Source organism: Spodoptera frugiperda, chromosome 1 (genome assembly GCF_023101765.2).
Source record: "Spodoptera frugiperda isolate SF20-4 chromosome 1, AGI-APGP_CSIRO_Sfru_2.0, whole genome shotgun sequence".
Taxonomy (NCBI): Eukaryota; Metazoa; Arthropoda; class Insecta; order Lepidoptera; family Noctuidae; genus Spodoptera; species Spodoptera frugiperda.
This window is the reverse complement of record NC_064212.1, coordinates 9777189-9799558: the sequence shown is the minus strand read 5'-3', so window position 1 is coordinate 9799558 and position 22370 is coordinate 9777189. Positions and strand designations below refer to the sequence as shown.

At 36.1% G+C, this 22370-nt stretch overlaps 1 protein-coding gene across 1 annotated transcript in view; it reads left to right on the top strand.

The window, feature by feature from the left end:
- Window positions 1–7299: 7299 nt before the first annotated feature.
- The window catches only part of LOC118273564 (T-box transcription factor TBX20-like), a 69614-nt gene continuing 54543 nt past the window's right edge, over window positions 7300–22370 (top strand). The window contains exons 1-3 of the mRNA XM_035590602.2: window positions 7300–7785; window positions 13099–13260; window positions 15068–15230. Of these exons, the coding sequence (XP_035446495.2) occupies window positions 7629–7785; window positions 13099–13260; window positions 15068–15230 (482 nt within the window). The 5' untranslated portion in view covers window positions 7300–7628. The remainder of the gene's footprint in view (window positions 7786–13098; window positions 13261–15067; window positions 15231–22370) is intronic.

The window sequence follows — 22370 nt, the reverse complement described above, 5'->3', positions numbered from 1 at the left end:
CTGCTGAAAAAAGTTGGGTTATTTTAACGCACAGTCGCGCCATGGTAACAAGGCGCAAGGTGATATTCATAATGCTCCACAAAGCGACGTAGGTATTGGCCATATATTTTAAAATTATAAACGTCTTCTAAAGTCAAGTTGAGCTTTATAGAAACTCGTAAAACTGAAGTGTGTCACGATGTAGGAATCCATAATAAAAGTGTGTCTATGTGGTCGCCGCGCCCGCGCCCGCGCCCATTGGAATATTATGGGTTGCGTTGCGCGAGAGTAGCTTTTTTGGCTATTAAACGTGCGTTTTTTGTGTGTCGCGTTAACTGTCGCCTTATCATCGTGTCGAGTTGTCGACGCCTCCAGCCGGCCGCAATCAAAACACCATTCGAAGCGGTCATTAAAAATGATATAAAGTAAAATTTATAACTGTAGCACGTCTCCGGATTAACGGTTATTGGGAATGTAATGTCCACATTGAAGTTGGTGTGAAAATTGTTTACTTTGTCAAAATAAAATTTAATAATTTTATGGCTTAATATTATAACCTGCTACTCTGTTTATATTGGAGGTATCAACAACTCCACACATTTTTCTTTTGTGAGTAGCGTAGGCAGGTAGAGTCAGAGTATTTTTAGTTTTATTGTGGAGTCTAAGTAGATATTTTGTTGCTACTATAGGTAGGTACGAATAGTAAGGTGATAAGGTTCACCTGTATTCATTAGTTTATCACTGAGTTTGATGGCGGTCGCCTGCGGCCGAGGTGCTGGCGCGTATCGTTCGGCCGCGCCAGCTCGCCCCGCGGGAAACGTTATTGTTTACGAGTGTACACCACTTCTTCTACAATGATTTACGAACCGCCTGCACCCATAAAAGTGGGGACACAAGGCACTAAAAGATACAAAAGGTGCTAAAGAAAAAGTAATATATTTTAAGTTGGAGCGAACGAATATAAAAGTTTGGTGAAATATATCAGTTTTAGTGTTGAACGCGAGTGTTTGTTTATAAGGACGATTACGCACGCCTTTTGACGCGTGTATTCTGTTCGGCGATCAATGGCGAACATTCGTCACGATCCTTTCTCACGTCTCGTGGAGTTCTATTGATGTTTACGCTTATAATTATAACATGTGGTAACCTGGCACACACTCGCAATAATTTGGTCGGTGTTCGACAGGAAGCAAGGCTCACATAAACCAAGACTGAGCCGAATTTATGTTTGCAATATGCCTTAAAATTAGAACACGTATGCAGCAAGGTTTTAGGAAAAAAATACTTTTCACAATAGAATTTCACATTATTCAAATAGGTTCGAACGAATAGACAACCGCTTGGAAATTGGACTTGATTCAAGAACTTGAGCGTTATCTAACACATTTTTATTACCAATCATCGTCACTCTTAGCAAGTTTTAATGTTTAGTCTAGTCATAAATCACATCTTGAAAGGACATTTTATAAAAAGCTCGAAATTAACGAGTATTTTATCAAATGTCCTAGAAGATTTAGTCATTAGAGGCTTTTACGGTTATTGACGAGATCGTTAAACGTTGAGGTGAACTGACACGTCGCCACGTTGTCGTACCGTGCCCGCTCGACATCGCCCGGTCAACGTTTGTTTTTTCAGGGACCCTTTCACCGGCTGCGGAGCTTCGGGTGTCAACGCAGACTACCGCCTTACACACAAAAAATCATTTAAACGCATTCGTATGCAATAATCTGTAGGGATTTATTCCGACCGCGGTGGCCACCCACGTGGTGCCCGTATTTCTTCCTGAACGAGCTAACTTCATTATTGTGGCGTGAGATACAATAGTTAAGAGCACGATTTATAAGTCCAACACGTTGACTTCTGTTTATAGCTAGCGGCGGGGCGCGGGCGCAGCGGGGGCGGGGATTACAGCGTCTGCGCACCGATTTATGGCCGCACCTCGATAAAAACTTAAATACTCTCAAGTGAGAATTATTCAATAGGTTTAGTTGCGACCGTAGAACAGCCATTGTGGCGGCCGGCGCGGGCGCATTGTCGCTCTCACACGCGCTACACGCAGAGTCTGGACACACCATTACCGGATTTACGTCACGCCGCCTCTCACTGGTCTTTGCTGTGAAATTTATTGCTACATGTACTGAATGACACCAAGATCCCGTAACTAGAAGTCCATTAGAACCATAATTAACCTTCCCAAATAAAAATAGACATTAATTATCTTCTAAAAATGGAACGCGGGCTATTCATCAGATGTTCTCACAACTATACGAGTATAATGTTATAAAGGTCTATAATTTGGTACAACACACACTTGATTAATAAAACTAATTAAACGCGTAAACAAAAGAATGACTGTATTTACGCAGTATGGAAAGTATAGAAACAAGCCAATTTAGGCTGAGATTTGCTGTAAAAAGTTGCAAGTGTAATCTTTAAAACCGTGTCTATTATTTTTGTGCCCAAATGTAGTGCGGGATTAGTGAGTATTGATATCAGTGTGTCAGACGCCAAGGGCAAAGGGCGAGTGCTATTTCGGTGCAGGGCAGGGAGCGGAGCGGAAAGTAAGCTGAAACTAATCCGGCGCGCGGGTGGGCGAAACCCAACACCGCGTGCGCGCAGCTTACATTTGTCATTTATAATGCGCGCGATTTGTTGCTCCTCACCTCGCTCCCCACCAAGCATTTTTACTTTTTACGTTCTTATTCTTTTTACCGAGCGATGTACGCAATATTTTTTATGACATTTTATGGCATCAGTTTGTCGTATACGAACAGTTATACGTTTTTGTGAGCCCTGTCACGGGTAAATGTACAGTTTATTTTGCGAGCTCGTATGATAATGCTGAATGTATTTTTCATTACGCAACATATCACATAGACAACGGCTCTACATCAAAGTAACATCATGTCGTTATTGTGGTGGGTAAAGTTGTTCCATTTTGACGATTTTTTTATGACTACTTAGTGAAGCCGCTTGACAGTGACGCCTTCATTACATTTTATACCATGTTTTATTTTTTAATTGTAGATCCCAATCTAGACTTCAAAATAAGACACAATGAAAATAACGCTTAGGTACTCGTACCTAATTGTATCGAATTGCCACGCGACTGAATAAATATCTAATTTTCCGTAAGGAGAACCGTGCTGTAAATCAAATGGTGTTTTTTACAACAAAATGTAGCACCAGTAGGCAAAAAAGTAAAATAAATTGGGTTTTAATAATAGGTACAAATTTAAATACTAATGTATGGGCCTCTACCGAGTAGGTATACTAGGTAGTAGATACTTAGGTATACGTTGGTCCCACAGTACATAAGTGGGTTTGCGTGCTGGAAAATAAATTTTCATAAAGAGACATTACATTCGCGTAGGTCTGTTGGCAATAAAACACGAAACGTTATAAGGAATGAGAATATCATTATTTCAACACGCATTCAAAACCAATTTCCCCAAGCGTTCGTCGGCTGAACACTTCATTTCACGGTTGATGTGTGACCGATATGTCGTTGATTTGATTGCGTTAACTTTTTGCGGGAAATATCGTAACTTATGGTCGTTTTCTAATGTTCGAAATTCCAATATGGCGTCCTGTGTGGCCACAGCCCTGTGTGTGTTCCCAACACGCTCCTAATATTTGCTTGCTTTCATAGGCATTCGTTTGACATTCGATTTTCGAATTGAAAAAAAATGGGCGCCGAGAGCGGTTTTGTACCTCCGCTCCGTTTCGTTTTACGCAATATAACACAATGGTTTTCATTGTGTTTCGCTCCGTGCAGCTTATTTTTACACTATTTCCTATTTTTTTTTTCTTTGCCAACTTGTCAATGGTGTTGATTTTGAGAATGAATTATGAGTTCCTCTGCAACACAATAGTGTTGTGACAATCTGTAGTAGGATTAGTTCTACGTTACTAGTCACTGTGGAAACCATGAAATATACCCTGTTTATATTTTTCTGTACATCATTTTTCATATTCGTGGTTTTTCCAAAGGGTTGAGCTGAAGACCCGAGTATTGAATAAAACAGCCAAATACTAGCTAAGTTTCTTGTTTTATGCAATAGGGACAAGGTTACAGCCATAAACCCCGCACTATAACTGAGAATAATGCTTTGTCCGACCTGGGAATCGACTATTCAACTATTGAGACAGTCAGTAAAAACTAAATCATCTAACGACCTTTATTGTTCAGACACAAACGAATAATTAACGCGATTGTTCTACTAGTAACGATGTTTGACAATGCACCATAAATTCAGCTCTCTAGGTGAACTAAAAGTGCAGTTACCTTAGTACTACTAGCCTAAATTACTTAATAGATGTGAAATGATTACTTAAGAAGACACGATTACGCTTACCTTTTTTTAAATGTCAACAGAATAAACACCAACATTAATAAAAAAACTAGATGAAGACACAAGATCATGTGCTTATGTCACTTTATTCGCTAAAAAGAAAAATACTCAGAAGAAAATGTTTATTATTATTTTCACATTTGGTAACGTCTCATGCATGGCATGGCGGCTAAGGAACAATGCTAATCTAGTTTTTTATGTTAGGTATTATCGACTATTAAAAAAGTCCACTAACATTTATCGATATTTGGTCCAAATTAGGAATCGATATCGAATATCTCTTGCCATTCGTATTTTCAAACATTGGCACATTCTTATTTACGTGAGACAATCGAGCCAGACGGTGAAGGTTCAAGCCTTGTCGAAGCATTCAACTTTTGTACTACATATTCCCATCAAGATGAGCATCGCAGACGCCATTCTACCAAATTGAAAAACATCCTGAGAGACTCGTAATGCCTCTTAATGCTTCGCCACGAGAGTTATTGCCTCTTAAGTGCGTATTTTTCATATTTTCACAAATAACGCGAGCGTTTTGAGCGACGCTCTACCTACCGAGACTACCACTGTGTGCACAGGGTACAGACAGCTAGATAGCATTTAGATATAATATTCTCTCATATTTCTCTTTTTCTTATAACGTCACGCTTTTTATCCCTGAAGGGGTTGGCAGAGATGCACATTATGACACGTATTGCCACTTTACTTTCACAATTTATGTTGTAAGTCCCATGTAATAGGTGGTGAGCATATTGCCATATACGGGCACATTTCCAGATTTCGTGCGATTACCGACAAATTTTCGAAAAACCGAAATAAGCTCAGCAGTACTTCGCCCGATCCGGGAATCGAATCCGAGACCCCTTACTCGGCAGTCGCGCTTGCAACCACTCGGCCAACGAGGCAGTAAATTTTCTCTCATAAGTATTATTTCTTTTGTAGATTATTAACTTTATATGTTTTAGAATGGATGCAGCACACACCTTTAACCGATTTTTTTTTTAATAAAACTAATATGCGTTTATTTTTTACTAGTGATCATGACACGACATAGAACTTTTCATTCTTTTTGAAATCGTACCAAAGAGCAAGACAATAGCTTCTCATTCCTCACTCAGAATATACCGAGAGATATCCTCACTCCTCAGTGATACCTCTGAATTATTTAACGCTGTGAGAGCCTCTCCATCAAACGCTCTCTCTTTGCTTTCCTTATGTGGGTAGGTACTTGGCTATGTCGGAAGGGTTCGTAACCAAATAGGGGAGGAAATCGATTACTCAATCTTCTGTGTGTAAACATGTGTAGGTAAGGTATCTATGTTAGATATTTAACTATACATTACCTAGTAGGTTCCATCCTAAGCCAAAAATACTTATTTTTTATTTTCAGTACAATACCGAGATAGAAAATAATCACAAGATCTAATTATCTAATCTAATTATTGAGATTTACTGGCTTATTTTCAAAAAATGTGTGACACATAATTTACAACGTAACGTCGTCACCGATGTCGTACAAAATTTGTAGAAGAGTACCTTCCTAACTTAGGTAGGTAGGTACTTGCTTTAATAACTTAGCATAGAATCATTCAATGATTAGGTACTTAGACTTTGGATTTGTTTTCGGAACAAATTGTTTCTAAGGAATAGTTTAAGTAATCATTCAAACGTCTCTGATTACGGCAGTCAGGGGTGAATTTTCCATCTCCAGATGATTAATTTGAAGGAATAATTAATTTTCGACAATCATTTTGCCACAGAGCAACTGTTAGATGTCTAAAAAGTCTAGTCCAGAAAAATGTAGACAAGTTATGTCATTGAAATTTTAATCGTTTTTTTTTACTTTAAAATGTAAACAAAGTTTTTTGTAGTTTATTCTTCAATTAAATGACTCTAAACTTTTAACATTATAAAAGTACTTATTTAGCCATAGAGCAACTGTTAGATGTCTAAAAAAGTCTAGTCTGGAAAAATGTAGACAATTTATGTTGTTGAAATTATTTAATCAATTAATTTAATTTTTACTTTAAAATGTAGACAAAGTTTTTTCTAAGTCTTGTAGTTTATTCTTCTACGGTTTTAAGGTTCGAATGATATTAATGTGAAAGTACTTATTTATTTTGTTTAAGTTATAAAAAGTAACCCCTTATTAAATAACATTAATTCGTGGAGAATATTCAGCTACCTAATTTAGAGTTATTAAACTCGTCAATATTCTGAGAAAGTTTGAATTATTCACCTTCAAATGTCTTTTTGCAAATGCATTTTTGATTGATAAATCGTAAACACGAAAGGTCCCATTTATCGCCTTTAACGGACAAAACGTGAACTAACTATAATTACTTAGGTACTTAAAAAAATAATAACTTCGCTTTGTTAAGTTTCACTAATAATATTTGTAAGTAAAGTTACGTCTTTGAACGTAGTTCGTTGTACGTAATAAATCCTTTCGACTCTGTCTAACGCATGCGCACGCCCACTGTTGTGTAGTGCCGTCTCGCTCTAATCTACGGATCTGTGTTTATGGGCGGCGCACTCACGCGGTGACTGCGCGCACGTTTTCACTTGACACAATTTGCCTGAAAAATCATTTCAATATAAAGCAAATTTTTAAAACATCTGGTCTGCTATGTAAGATGTAAAATTATAACCGTTTCATAAATTAGTGAAGGAAAGAATCATGTGGGATGTGATTAATTGTTTTATTGAAACAACCGATGACTATAAAAGCTGAATTTTATTTCAACCACGATGACACATGCACAATTGAAGAGAGCAAATATAGGATTAATATTATTATTTTTATTGTTATTGAAAAGCTTAGTGGTCGGGGTCGGGTGCGCGGGGAGGGGAGGAGGTATCGGTGACAGCGGGTAGCGCGGCCAGTGGTTGCCCGGGGAGGCGGCCCCGCCTGCCCGGCCCGCCCCGCGCGCCGCGCCCGCGCCGCGCTCAGTCCGCGCTCAGCCGCCGTACCGCTTTCGCTTGTGTTACACCACGGACTATTTCCACTGCTATTACAATACGCGTTTAACGATCGTCCTATAACATAATTGATTTATAATTGTGATAATACGCGGTTTTGACTCAAAGTGATTTTTTGATAACGTATTTTTTTTTATTTTATAAAAAAAATGTTAATTGTATCGTAAAAGTTATTTCTTCGGAAAATAAATTCGGTGTAAACATTTTTTTTTTATTCGAAAGAAAATGCATAAACGAAAACCATGTAGGGGCCGGTTTCGGTGAGATGTTGGGTGAAGATTAGTGTTGGACTGAGGTACTGAGAGTTGTTTCATGGATGTGGAAAACGCGGAGTGTTGGAGGGCCGGAGGAGAGAGGATGGTGGCCGAGGAAGGAAAGACGAGGGCGACTGACTTCTCGATCGCGGCGATCATGGCCCGCAGCGGCACCGAGCCGCGCAGCCCCGTCGCGCAAACACCGCCACACACCGGTAATATAGGCCTAATTAAACATTTATCTAACTTAACCAGCTTCATTAATCAAACCTTGTAAAAATCGCCGTAGATAATCTGTGTCAGAAATGTTATGGTGCCAATTAAATAAGACAAATTACCCTGTAAAATTTTGCAAACAAATGCAATTGGAAAAGAAGACGGTGTTTGCAATATCTCAGAAAACAATACAGAAAAGATTTACCTGTGTATGTAAGGTTTTACAAACCGTACTTTAGGTGAAAAGTTTCAGTCATTAATGTTTTATCTATGAAGAATAATAATTTAGATATTATAGATTAAAAGCATCTAAAAATGCAATAGTTACTCTTACATAGCCACGTAATTGAAGTTTTCTAATTTTATTTGTCTACACTTTAGGGTGTAAATATTTTTTTCTACATTTGAAAGTATCGTGTTAACTGATTTAAGATTATGCAGGCTAATGTAGCTTTGATAGCTTATCTATTAATAGCTGAAATTTATAAGCGATCTCCATCAAAAATAAATAAATACGTACATATTGAAGCAGAGTTTTGTCACTAGTTTAAAAACTCAGGATTGGTAGGTTATAATAGATTCGGTTATTACCTACTGACATTTTTAAAGCTATCAATTAATATTTCAGCTAGTTAACAGATATTTTTTGTCAAATAAGTACAAATAATGTATAGTCGACAATTAATCAGCTAAGAAAACGGACAAATCATCGCCGTAGGCACTAGTTACGGTAAAATTAATTTCATCATAAAGGAAATTATTAATGAAATTGCATTCGCTTATTGATGTAGGTCATAAGTGTTATTTTATCATTTGTTATGGGTAGGCTAGGTTAACCATTTCAGCACGGTTTTCTTGATTTTTGCTTTACTTTGACGCTTTATTATCGAATTAGAAAAAGTCTGTAACCGTAGACCGTTAGTGCAGGATTTTGGTAAATAAATATCATTTTTAGCAGTATCTAGGAATGAAATTGACAAATCATCCGATTTTAGTGTCATTATCGATCGAGATTTCTATTTTCAGTAAAAAAAAACACAATTGTTTTAACTCATCCATACATTATAATATCTATCTATTGAAAATTGAATATCACACATCGGTTTCATTATAATCTTAGTTTCCCATTTTTTGCAGATGATCTAGTTAGTTGACGCGTAAAAAATATATGATTATCACACACGCATACACAATCAATACAATTTGTCGATGGACTAAAGAAATGTATTATTTACGTGTATTTAGTAAAGAGTTACTGATTTTTCCTGTATTTTGGGAGAAACCTTTGAAATGTATATAGCTTTTCTGGACAGAGACTTCTTAACTTGTTGGGATTCCTATCTTGCAAATCTACTCTTGCGGTTACTATCAACGCCTATATGGGACACTGGGTCTTCTGACTAGACCAGAATAGGAACAAGTACCTTACGATGATTGAAGAAGGCCTTAGGGTAATTTATTTAGTGGATAGGTAATTACTTACGCAGAGAGTACGGTACTTACCTACATAAAATCTGTTATCTATCTCTAATAGCTTTTGTATCCTTTATGAGCTATTAAATAAGTATCGTAAATTACTCATAGTCATAGGCACCTATATATTTTATTAGTTAGTTAAGAAAATTATTTCATTCCGTTATTGTTTGTGCTATGTTCATAAGTACTATTGTTAAATGTTTGATTTTTATACGTAAGTATTTGTAACTGAAAATGTACAACAAGTTGATAATTCAAAAACACACCACACCCGGTACAAAGAAAAATTTGATAGGCAGATTATCGTAAACCACGTTAATCAGTGATACAATTTGTTCTACCACACTTTTTCACTAGAATTAGAAGTAGGTAGGTACATTTGTTTACTAAATTACAAGCTACACGCAATCCAAAACACAAATCTAGAACAATCCAACATTACTAAAACCCAGCTATAAAGTTTGAGACGTATTTAAAAAGGGTTTAATGCTAATTGGTGCGGTGGGAGCAAGCGCACATGCGCAGGAGTCGTGTTACGGGTCAGTTCGTTATTTCAGATTAATTGTGTGGAACCGAACGCGGCCGACACAGGCCGAAGTGTATCGACACGCAACTTACTACAAATACATCATTATTATTTTTATTTTTGCAAATTGATCTGACTGTGAGTCGCTCATCACTCAACTTTCAAAGTTAACAATTACTTTTTAATCTGTGTACCTCTATTTGAACTGGTATTCTTATTATACAGAGAAAGGATTTAATTGTTTGCTTTGATCATACTCTGAAACTACTCGACGAATTTTAAAAAAATATTTCTCTCAGATAACTTCAAGAAGTAACGCAACATACAAGAAATAAATAAATGTTCTCATAGCTACTCAAAAGATCTTCTTTTTTACGCAGGCAAAACCTCAGTATGAAATCTAGTTCAACAATAAATTGTAGCGTTTCTTTAATTTACAAGCTAATTGACATGATAATTAGATCTTTTATTTAATACATCCGTACCTAAAGGATGATGATTAATCATATAATCGGCTTGTAGGCTATAATTTTCTTATATCTAAAGCTAGGTACACACACATACAGTTGTACTCAATTGTTTACCACCTTTAGTTTCTTTTCAGTAATTGTACCATAAAAACACTCTTATATTGCACCAAATAAATACTCCATATATCTATTTAAAAACTACTCTTTATCTAATCACGGTACGGTGACTTGTAAACAAAATAACCTTTAGGTATTTATTTGCCTAAGTATTGCAACTCGCGACTTATAGGTAGTATACAGTTACTTAAAACTAAATTTTGGCTCGAAATTACATTTATGTATTTAATTTGAACGAATGGGTTCGATGCGAAACTTCAATTTCTGAATATTGAGACGTGAAACATAATAAGTTTTTAATCATCGTAGAGTACAGAGTAGAGTAGAGTAGAGTACCTAATGCCGTGAGTGTATACCAAGCTTAACAAATGTTGAAGTGGAAAGATTAAAATTCCAACAATTAATTATAACTGCAGTTAGAACGGAATGGGTATAAAATGACATGCTACACTGATCTCGGTTTATGGCTCAATCGAGGAAACACCATGGAACAAACCATACGGCTGGTTGCTGTTACTAATTGTAAGATATTAGAAGTAATAATTGTTATCTACATCTTATCTATTGTACAAAATCGTATCATTTAAAAAGGTAGGTTGTTAATTAAATATGACTTTTATACAGTTGGAGACTATAAATTATTATTTTAATATCTATGTAGCGTTATAAGGAAGAACGGTATAGAAAAATCAAGAGAGAAGACAATCTTTTAGATATACATAATATGTTTCATTACATATATAGGTATATGTAATCAAATACTTGTACCTATCTATTTAAATGAAGAATATCTTGGTTTGAATATAACTATCTAACCGCCGTACTCATACTCATTTAATGGTTACTTAACTCAGTCCTTAGTAATTATTTTCCATACAAAACAGTTTAAGTAATCATTAAATGTCTCTGAGTGCGATAAATAAACAAAACAAATGGAAATGCACTACATGCATCGGTGACACAGAGATGATTGTATAGTAGTTACTCCTTTATAACTAGGTATCATGTAAGATAAGGAAAATGGTTCTCAAGTTTATTTTATGTTATGTGATTGAGCAACCACCAGTTATTCTTGAGCAAATGGTCACGGGTCCGATTCCTAGGTAGGGCGAACTATTAATAGCGTATTTTCGGTATGTCAAGCATACATAGAAATAACACAGTGTATGGTAATAGGTCGACCAATTATTACTTTGGACTCTACTAGTGAAACGTGAACCTCTGCCTACCCCTTCGAGGATTAAAAACCGTAGCGAGTGGGTGGTGGCTTATTATAAAGTCCGTTTTTACTATTCTGTCATGTTATTTTGTATTTTATGAGTTAACCTTTATATTTACTGCTAAAGTTACTATGTTGGCTTTTACTTTCAGTTTTGCGTACACTTGTTTGAAATTTAACGGTTTAACTGAGCTCTCTGGTAGGTCCAAACCGTTAGGTCCCAGACCTATAAAATTGCAAAATGTTGTCAGTTCGACTATAAATAATTAAATTTACAACTTATAGTCAATACTATAAATTGTAAATTTAATTATTATAAAAAGGAAACAAGTGCCATATTATTTGTCTAAAACCTATTGATGCACTATCCACACAAAAAGTATTATTCAAATCTCATCAGTAGTTCCGGAGATTAGCACGTTCAAACAAATAAACAAACAAACTCTTCAGCTTTATATATTAGTATAGATATAGATGATTTAGGGTGGTTAACAAAACAAGATAAAAGCCTCGTTTATAAAGAAAAAACAAAAGGAGAAGGAGGATAAACACGATTGATTGAGTGCCTAGATAAAACATAAAAAGCTAATCAATTTATTTCACTTTTATAATTTTAGTCAGGAATAGGTAGTTGGAATATTTACGAAAAATTAAAGCAATGTTTATGAGAAAAAAACTAGCTCTCTCCGTCATCTTTTTAATTAAATCCTTCATTAACTGTATGTAAATACCAATATACATATATCGTAAATAAGTAGTTAGTAGACTGTCGCCATTTTATATCAACAAAGTCAATACTTAGTTGAACCCGGCAACACCTCGTTTCATTAGGTTTAATACTGCTGTTAATCAACTAACTCAGGTTCGCGGCTTTGATGCTCTGTCCTGGTATAATCTAGGTAGGTATGCTGTCGAAAATTCTAGTCATTTCGATTAAATTGTTACTGTATTATATATAACTAAAAGTATGCCCTATGATTATGGTGTTACCGGGGAACTGACTCGAAAAGTAATTGAGGAACAGGGTGATGGTTTTTAGTCAGTAAGAGTCTGACCGTCCGTCTCCCCTCGCCCAAGGTGGGAGAAGTGAATGGATGAATTTCCCCCGTCGAAAAAAAAGGATCATGGTGTTCAGATTGGAATTTGATAGAAATACAAAAATATGTAAGAGAGTATTTCTGGTCGAAATCTTATTGATTCTCTCTCTGTGTAAAAGTTAATGTTAAAGTCAGTGGTCGGGCTGGAGTCAAATTAATTTCATCATCTTTTATTTTCGTGACTTTTATGACTAGAGTGTGATCTTTGCTACCATCGTGGCATAAAAAAAGGTATTCTAGCATAACCAATGAGATTGCATAGGGTAACCTTCACATGCTTTCTTATCTTGTACTTAGTCGACTACATACCATTTATCCAAAAAGCAACATCATCGTTTCTCTTAATAATCATCATCGTCTTTACGTTATTTTGCTCTGCTTTCTAAACAAAACCCCTCATTGTGCAGGTTCGGTATCCAGGCAAAGTTCGCCGGCGTCGCTCAGCTCTCCAGCGTCGAGCTGCCGGTCCCCCCTGCCGGACGAAGATGTGGAGGTGGACGTGGAACAGTGTTCTGATGGAGAGCGAGACGCCTCCGATCACGCTGTGCCTTCACCTGCACCATCCTCTGGTAAGAATGGTCTCTTGGATGCTAATCCAGCAAATGATCTGTTCGTGGATGGATGGAGGGAGATTTTGTCGGAATGCCTAAAGTACTGCTAGGGAAACTTATGAATGCTGTTAATTGCTGTTTAATTTGTTTAGTTATGCTACATGCATGTTACTTTAATTGGTTGTATATCGTTGTAACTTTTGAATTAAATAAATAAGAAGTCAGTAGGTGTATTAGCTCGATGGTAACCCCTGTAGTTCTGTATTTGTCTGTATACATGAGTGGTAGCTTAATCTTTATTTAAGACTACATCTATATCTTTGTCTTCATTAGTAGTTTTTGTGTTAGATAATATGAAAATAATAAATTCAATCAATCAATGCGTTTACTGCCTCTATATATATGGATCAATAATTCTTAAGACGTTAAAAAGTAAATCGACCCAGTAACAACGTTTCCTATAGTCTCGTAAGACGTAATCTAGTCTTGACAATAAAATATGGAGGTTATAATAAAACCCACATTCCCATACACAAGAAACAGCCCTTTCACCACCTTTACTTGTAGCAGCTAAAGCAAAATATAATTTCTTGTACAAAAGACCTAAACCATTCTGACACTTATTTACGTGAAATCTCAGGCAATTTACTGCCTGCATCTTGCGGCGAGCGCCATTATTTTACAACAAAAAGTAATTGAAGTTGTTATAAGACCAGTGTTATTAACATTATAAACAAACTTTCTCATAGTAACACAATTCGGTTCTCACACTAGCTACTTTGATTTAATGCGTGTAGAAAACTATAATGTAGTCACCGCACCTAGTAACAAGCTGCTTTTAAATAAGCAGTTAATGATTTTATTGTATCTAATTGTGGTTTATTATGCTACTCCAAAGTTAGTAGCACTGTCAATTATTTCGGTGTTGTAAAGTTACTGGCTCAATTAAGAACTATCTTGTCAAGAAATCACGGCTTTTATAAAGTTTTATTAATGTTTAGTGCCAAATTCGGGGATTTGTAGATTGTACCTACTTTTATTTTTATCATGATCTTTAAAAACAACGGATTAATTAAGATTGTGTTTTTTTTTTAATTCAATAATTAACGTTCATCAAGTTCAAACTGTCTGTATGCATTGAAAATACCGGCCCGACTATACAGTATGTAGTGTTGAGCCATATCCATAGAAATGGCTTCTTAAGTTAAGGTCACATGGTGTCTATTTTTTTTGCAACTCAAACAACATGTATAACAACCGTGTTAAGCTTGTAGTCTAGTACTAGAAGTCGTTGTCAGTTGCTGTAGTACTCAATTTATGATGTCTACTGGAATTGTATCATTATAACTTGAATATACATGAGGTGTTGTGTTGTACATACGCTGTTAGGACCTACTTGTGTGTCTTTATGATCAGGTTATGGAAAATGTCGCGTATTCGTATGTTCATGTACCCTACCTATTTAAAAGTTATCAAAAAGCAGTACAATTACTTTTTACACGCTGAAATAGGAGCACTTATTATAAAGCAGGTAGATTGGTAGACTTTTATCATGACAAACTTAAAAACCGTTGCTTCACTTTTATTGACCAATATGTTGAATCTGCGTTTACCAATTATACTCAGGTAAATGTGAGAACCAAAATATGTTTACTAATGTGTTAATCGGACGATTTCCATTTCATAATTTCTTCTAAATACCACCATACATAGAATAAAGGCATCTCCTTTTAGATTAGGCTAACCTGTACCCAGGTAGTTAGATAGATGGGACAACACAAATACCAGAAATGTATCTTTACAAATTCAACTGTTTGATGACCAGAACTAGGAGAGAGGGACACGCCTTCACCAGCGAGGCCGCTTCCTCCAGCCACCTCCTGCAACTGCGAAGAGTTGCTCTCCGTAGACTGCCAGCTGGAAACCAAGGAATTATGGGACAAGTTCCATGACCTTGGCACCGAGATGATCATCACTAAGAGTGGCAGGTAAGCGATAGACTTAACCTTAGAGAAGAATGTAAAGTACTTTTTTATTTCCTGATAATTTGAGTATTTTATTGATGTATTGCTATATGGGCCTACTTTCTGGTCCTCTAACATCAAAATTCTGAAAATACTCGTAGATTATTGTGTTTAAATTTCTGATTAGTTAGTGTCAAGTTTTATAAATAGATGGAAAATTAAATATCGTATTAAATAATAAGACTGCTTTTCCACAATGAAAGAGTCTTTCAATGTTTGTGTTTTGTTTTTACATTTTAAAAGGAGTTAATTTTGGAGCATCAAAAGTTTGGATTTACAAATTGGACTTGACAATTCACTCTGTTCTTTAAAATGAAGTTGGCCATTATTTCTCAATGTTTTAATCTCTGTTAACTTTTGGAAACAATGACATTCATTGTTGTTCGAGCCGAGTTTGGAGATAATTTGTATTCCATTTGAATTTCGTTTTTTATTTACTTCGGTTTATTTTTTTAAAGTATAAAAGCTATTTGGTTTTGAGACATAGTTTTCAAACGTGAATTGTACTAACAAACATCGTTGTAATTGATGAAGTGTTAAACAATGAGGCTGACACCTACTCTAGAGTCTTTCTCAATATTCTAACTACTTTCATGATTAAAAACTGGGTATCTCTGGAAAACAATTAGCGAAATAAATGTTTCACTCATCAGCATAATGTAATCTTTCACTCCGTTGAGATCGGAGTCAAAAACAAATTAATTCACTCCACAATCGCCCCCCAATAAAGGGTACAACGGAATGGATTCATCAGCTAAAGTGGCCAATTCCGGAATAATTACTTCGCGAACCCGGCCGTCCTTCAACCCTTTAACGAGATAAATTAAAAGTACATTTTTTCCTAACCGTCGGCGTAATGCTGGGCTATAAATTCACAAAGCCCCAAAGACAACAAACAGCGTTGCGTGGGGAGGGGAAGATGTTTTTATAGTCACGCCGAGAGGTTTATCTAAATAATTGCGTAGTCGGTGGCGGTGAGCGGAAAATTGGCATTGTGTACGGTGCCTGCCGGCCCCGGGAACTGTCGCGCCCTGACATACAACCCTCCAGAGGCGCGCGCGCAATATTGACACGTCAAATAATATACCAACACAAAACGTTTCTTTCATGCTTGACAAATAACAAGTTGTATAAAACGGCTTTGAAAATTTTATTCGCCTCCAGGAATTTGGTTTATGGACATATTTTTATTCAATAATGGCTGTATTTATTACCTGCGAGGCGAAGTTATAGTTTGCGATAAAATATCTCATTTCCATGGTAGGAGCTGTGAACAGGTTCGACCATAAGTGTCGCGGCAAAATATGATCTACGTAGTAAGTTAGCGGAATGACTGTAGTTTCGCGTCATTAGCTGATGCAGGCTTGTAACTTGCCGTTCTGGCGCAGTTACGGTAAAATAACTTGCCGGAACAAGTGTGTGGAATGAGTATAATCCTCGTATTAGCCGCCTGTCATATGTTATCTGCAATGGGGAGTGCCCCCCGTATCGCAACAAGTGCAGTTAGTCTAAATCACTGTAGCCGGCAGTAGCCCGGAGAGCGTTTCAATCTCCGGGGAAGGGATCCCATTGTTACTATTCTCGTTGCGTACACTACCCTGATAAAGGACTGACTAGTTTTGATACTTGAAACCATAAGCTAATTATAAAAAATATCTACATAAGCAATACATAACTGACTACGTTATTAAAGTAAATGATTAACGCATGAAACGTCTTCAATTATTTTTACCTACACATTAAAGTTATTAAACGTTCATACAATCATTAACAAAGGGATCCAAGAGTCGAATATTAAACGAAACGATCACATTTCCTTCATAATTATAAAATTTTGTTTATAGCCCATAAAATTGTCTTAAAATAAAAAAGGATCAACAATGGGTAATCTTGAGTGTACGCCTAAACAAGATATAAATCAAGCCGTCCAATCAAAACGGGATATCGGGGACAAATTTTACAAGGGGAGGGTGGCGGAGCGTGTTTTCAAATTGCTTTACAATGCATTGTCTATTAATTTCGAGACGCACTCAGATAACTTTTTTATTATAACGACTCTGGAAGAATATCAAATTATAGCTGTATTAAAAGCTGAACAGAATAAAACGTCAACCAGTAACCGAAGAGTAATTGATTAACAACTGTAGCGTAGCTATCGGATTCGGAATGGTTTGACGAGAATTGAAATCAAACAGTTTTATTGGAAATCCAGTATCTTAATTCCTAGAAACTGTTTATTATTATAATAAGTATTATAGTACTTATAATAAGTTGTTTCAATTCGGCTGAGCTATATATTGATTCTACTAGTGTTATGAAGAACAGTAGTAAGAATTCCTCGTCGAGACACGTGTTAAACTAACAAAGGCAGCCAATGGCAGTAAAATGTGTTACTGCGTTCATTTTTATGTCAAACTTAATATGAAAACATAAAGTGGCCCTTATCTCCGGACATCCCGTAATACGCTTTATCTTTTTTTATTGCGATGCACAATCCGTTCCTTTCCACATCGATACCGTCTGCCCCGGACCACCGAATATCGTACTTTATTATCGAAACTTTCCTAATTCTACTATAAGGTTTATAAGCTTAAACATATCGATATGTATAATGGTATTTGATTTTGAGATTGTGGCTTTAGATTCTCTGTATATTAATCAAGATAAAAAACTACCTACATCAGATAGAATGCAAGTTTTGTCTTTAAAAAAAGCTTTTATCGAATTACGGAAGTTTCGCTTCAGTGCAGTTTTTATTGCGGTACACGCACAGGATATTTTATCGACAGTGCCCTTACACAACTAAGTAGCGCATCACTAGTGTTGCGTGGCTCACGAGAAACGTCGGCTTCGTCTCAATTTATTTACTTTTTTCATTTTTTCGATTCGTCGTTTTGATTTACAAGCGGCCACTTTATTGCCGAGTGGACTTTGTTAGAACGCTAACTGGTGGACGATTTATGTCCCCTGGACCTTTCTTGACAATGACTTGTCCAAAATATTTGAATCTTTGGTCATAACATGCTCTTTATATGTCAGACGCGTATCGTTAAAACGTTATTGCGAAATCGGTTTGCGGTTTACTTCACATCGTTCGTCATCGGCGAATCCATACAATAAAACTGTGTTGAAACGATGCCTGGCCACTCTACCGCGAAATTTAAAATGTGCAGACAACCTTTCGCTTACCAATAAATCCATAATTATGATTTCTTTATTGCTTGCCTCACTCGCTTTTACTTATTTGTGAGTAGATTGTTTGGAAAATTATTTTTGTTTTATAAATTCCTTATTAATGACATCATGCTGTATTAATATGAATCGTGCTTATTGATTCTCTCCGCAGTCATATTTAACAGGCGTTGTACGTACCTAATTACAATGCAATCTTATGTTATGCAGTGGGATCGCAGTCGTAGTTCATTTAATTATCACTTGGAATGCATCTTGTGGTGGTTGCGCGGGCGCGGGCGGCGCGAGGGGCGTCTCCTACGTAAATTATCGGTATCCGCAATTTGACCGATCGCCGGTCGTATTAATGGTTTTTATCGGTTTTTAATGCCTCGACAATTACCCACCGGTGTGTCGGCGGACGTGATGCCCATGCATTATAGTATGTGCGTGTCTAAACCAGGTAGGCTATGTTTTCTACTGATTGAAACTTTATCATGACCTTTCGGTAACAATTATTTTCCGTTGCAGTTTCGCTTAATGTATGCTAACGAACTTTTTACGTGAATAAAATGTTTTCATTTATAATTTTATATGAATTTATATTTGACGTCATGATTTAGTTTTTTTTAGTTCTAAATAGCGTCCGAACAGTCTGTAAGTTCCGTACAGTCAGTTAAATATTTTTATCACATCGAGTAGGACCTTTCTAAAGACATAAAATAGCAAAGTTACCTACGAGTATAAACACAAAACATACGTAGGTAATCAAGAACGATTAACAAAGCATCTATTAGGTACATTTAAAAACAGACCTAGAAAATACACACCCAACAATTTACACAGAACAAGATAGGCTATCATTATAGTGTAAACAATTACAACATATAAGGCGTATTATATTTGAATATTAAAGAGGAAACAAGTACACTCGCGGTATATTAACCTTTAGCACCTGGCATGTCTGATCCATTCACTCCTTTGTGAAGCACGAATAGTACCTGGCGATAAATATTGCACATCGACCTTAAAGAGACAATCATCCGTGTCATTGTGTGTAAGTTCACGTCAACACGTTTCTACGCTTAGGCATAGTTACATTTTTTTTTCTTTTTCTTTTTTTAAAAACGTTGCCCCACACTAGGATATTCTCCTGTGTCGTGGGTGCGTTTACAAACATACAAGTTCACATACACATGACACCCAGACCCGAAACAACAATTTGTGTATCACACAAAGCGTTACTCCGTGCGGGAATCGAACCCGCTACCCGTTGCGCGGCAGCCAGTTGCCCAGCCACCGCACCAACCGTGCAGTCAAGCACATATAAGAATGTCGCTTAGGAATATGAAGCTTTTTACTTTCAAAAGTGGTCGATATGTGGTCAAAATGAGATAAATTGTTATACTAACTTTTGGATTTATCCTGCTCATCATAAATGAGTAGCCATTTCATCATTGATCACCGTCAATCAAAAAAAGGTTAGATCAAAAATGCAAATAAATGATAACGTAACATCACACAAAATTATTTAAATGGCATCACACAAAATGAAAATAGATTACTTTCTAAAAATCGATGTGCAACATTTATCGCCAGGCATTGTAACTGCGAGTATCAACGCCGGTCGAGTCCCATCGCTCCCAAGGTGTGGACCGTTGAAAAAAAAGTACAAAACTTATGGCATTTAACAAACAATATTTAGTGCCGTTTTGACAGTTATTGTAGTCAATGATTACTGTTGATTATGAGTGGCTGTAATACAGTTTTTGCTGGGGGCGGCCCCAACAGGTGCCCGCGTTGTGTGGACTATAATAAAATTATTCAACCGGATTTTGTTAGGGTTAACGGAGAATTGTTCGTAATAATTTGAAGGCTTTTAATATCGCTTTTGAGTTTGGATTATAATTTTAATGAGTGGCAACGTATGAAATTATTTAGTAACGTTTTTTGTTTTAGTGTTGATGGCAAAAATAAAGAAATCCAATAATTGCTGATTATGATAATCAAATTGATGCAATTTTTATACGTGTAACAGTAAGTCTCAAAATGATTTCCTTATCATAATATACAAGACATAAAAATAAAATAACCGCTTAATCACCTGTTTCGTATAATAAAGCCGTTGAAGGGTAACGTTATCATATATTAGGGAATCAAACGTATCGGCATCGATAAAGCGAGTGCAAAGTCAATCGAGTTCTCGTCGTAATCGGTTTTAATAAATCGTGGGGTTTAGGGGGAAGTGGAGGTGGAGGGGGGGTTGGATCCCGACATGTGCATTAAACTTAATTGAAATTTTCGTGGCTACGTGTTATTTTGCACTAATGCACCTTTCAATTTGACACGTCCATGTTCTGTCGGTGCACTCCTGCGCACCGCTTAAGAAAAGAGTTCAACGCACGCATGAGCCACTTGACTTTAAAATGTAGTAGTGAATTTGAAATACTTTTTTTTCATATTTCATAAGATATATAAAATGTTTTTTTTCTAATCGTCCTTAATACAAGCGTTAAATACATATATGTTTAGGATTAATTATGTATATAACGTGTGTAATAAATAATCAAGTAATACAAGTATACATGAACTCAGAAAAGGTTAACAATTTACTATAAGAATGTTGTTTTTAATGCCACTAGTAGTATACTAGTAATTTAGAATCAGTCTAGAAGTTGCTGCCATGTGTGTAAACTTGTAATAGTAATAAAAAACGTAAAACCGTAATACTACTTAATACCTGTTTTGAAAGTTTTTCAATAGGTGGGCCTTTTTTTCATTCAATAAGTAACTTTTAAATATAGAAAAGTCAACAATAGCAGTACTAAAGGACTGACAGGCATTTGCTTATGATGATTCATTTCTCATTTGAAGATGATTGATTTGACTTTCTATAATATCCGACTAATAAATTGAATCCAAGACACTTTGCTCGTGACCACTCGACATCCAAGTTATCATAATATGTATTAATTTCCTGAAAATAGCTAATTAGGTACTACCTAATTGGTAAGGTGATGAGGCGGTATTCGAGTGCTCAGCGCACGCGCACCGATCGCCTGATAGCTCGATCAAGTGGTGCCGCCAACGAGTTGCAATAAAACGCAATTATGTTCATCACACGAATTAATTAATACGAGAAATATTAGTAGGTATTCAAAGTTTATTTAGTTCATGGAAATATATTTTATTAATTATAGTTATGTATCATGCAATGTTTGTTGTCCCAATGTATATTACTTGCTACGCTATCCAAGGGTGGTGAAAGAATTTGGTCGAGTAGTTTCGGAGTATATTCGGTACAAACGGTTCAACACATGGTTCTTCTTATAGAATATAGAGATAGACAACAAGGAATTCTTAAAGTGTATTAGTTGCCTTCTCTTTTGTTTGATAATAAGAGTGATGTTGTTTTAATTATAAATCAGACCGTGGAATTAAAATGAATTAAAATAAATTATGTAATTGACTCAATTTCAATGCCTCCACTACATTAGTCAAATCAGTCAAATTTAATAACTAGTTTTGGTATAATATTAATGGATTCTGTTGAACGTATAAACAATATGGTGAACATAATTAATCATTTAAGGTGTGCACACAAACATACAATTAAATGTTGATCCGTAAACCACAACAACAGTCGTTAATGTTTTGAATAATGCAACATAACTCGAATAAATACATTGCAATTTCATAATGATTAATGTTGAAAGTGTTAGCTACTGGTTGCCGTGAGTTCAATGCGAGAAAATGAGATGTGCGCACAATGAGGTGCGCCCACGCACCCGGTGAGAACCGTCAGCTACCGGCCGATTATACAACTGACATCCACACCACGCTTGCAAATTCACGCACACACGAGCATTCCTATAACTTATTCATCTTTAAATTTAAATCATGATTGCAACATGCATCTCTTTAAGTATTTCG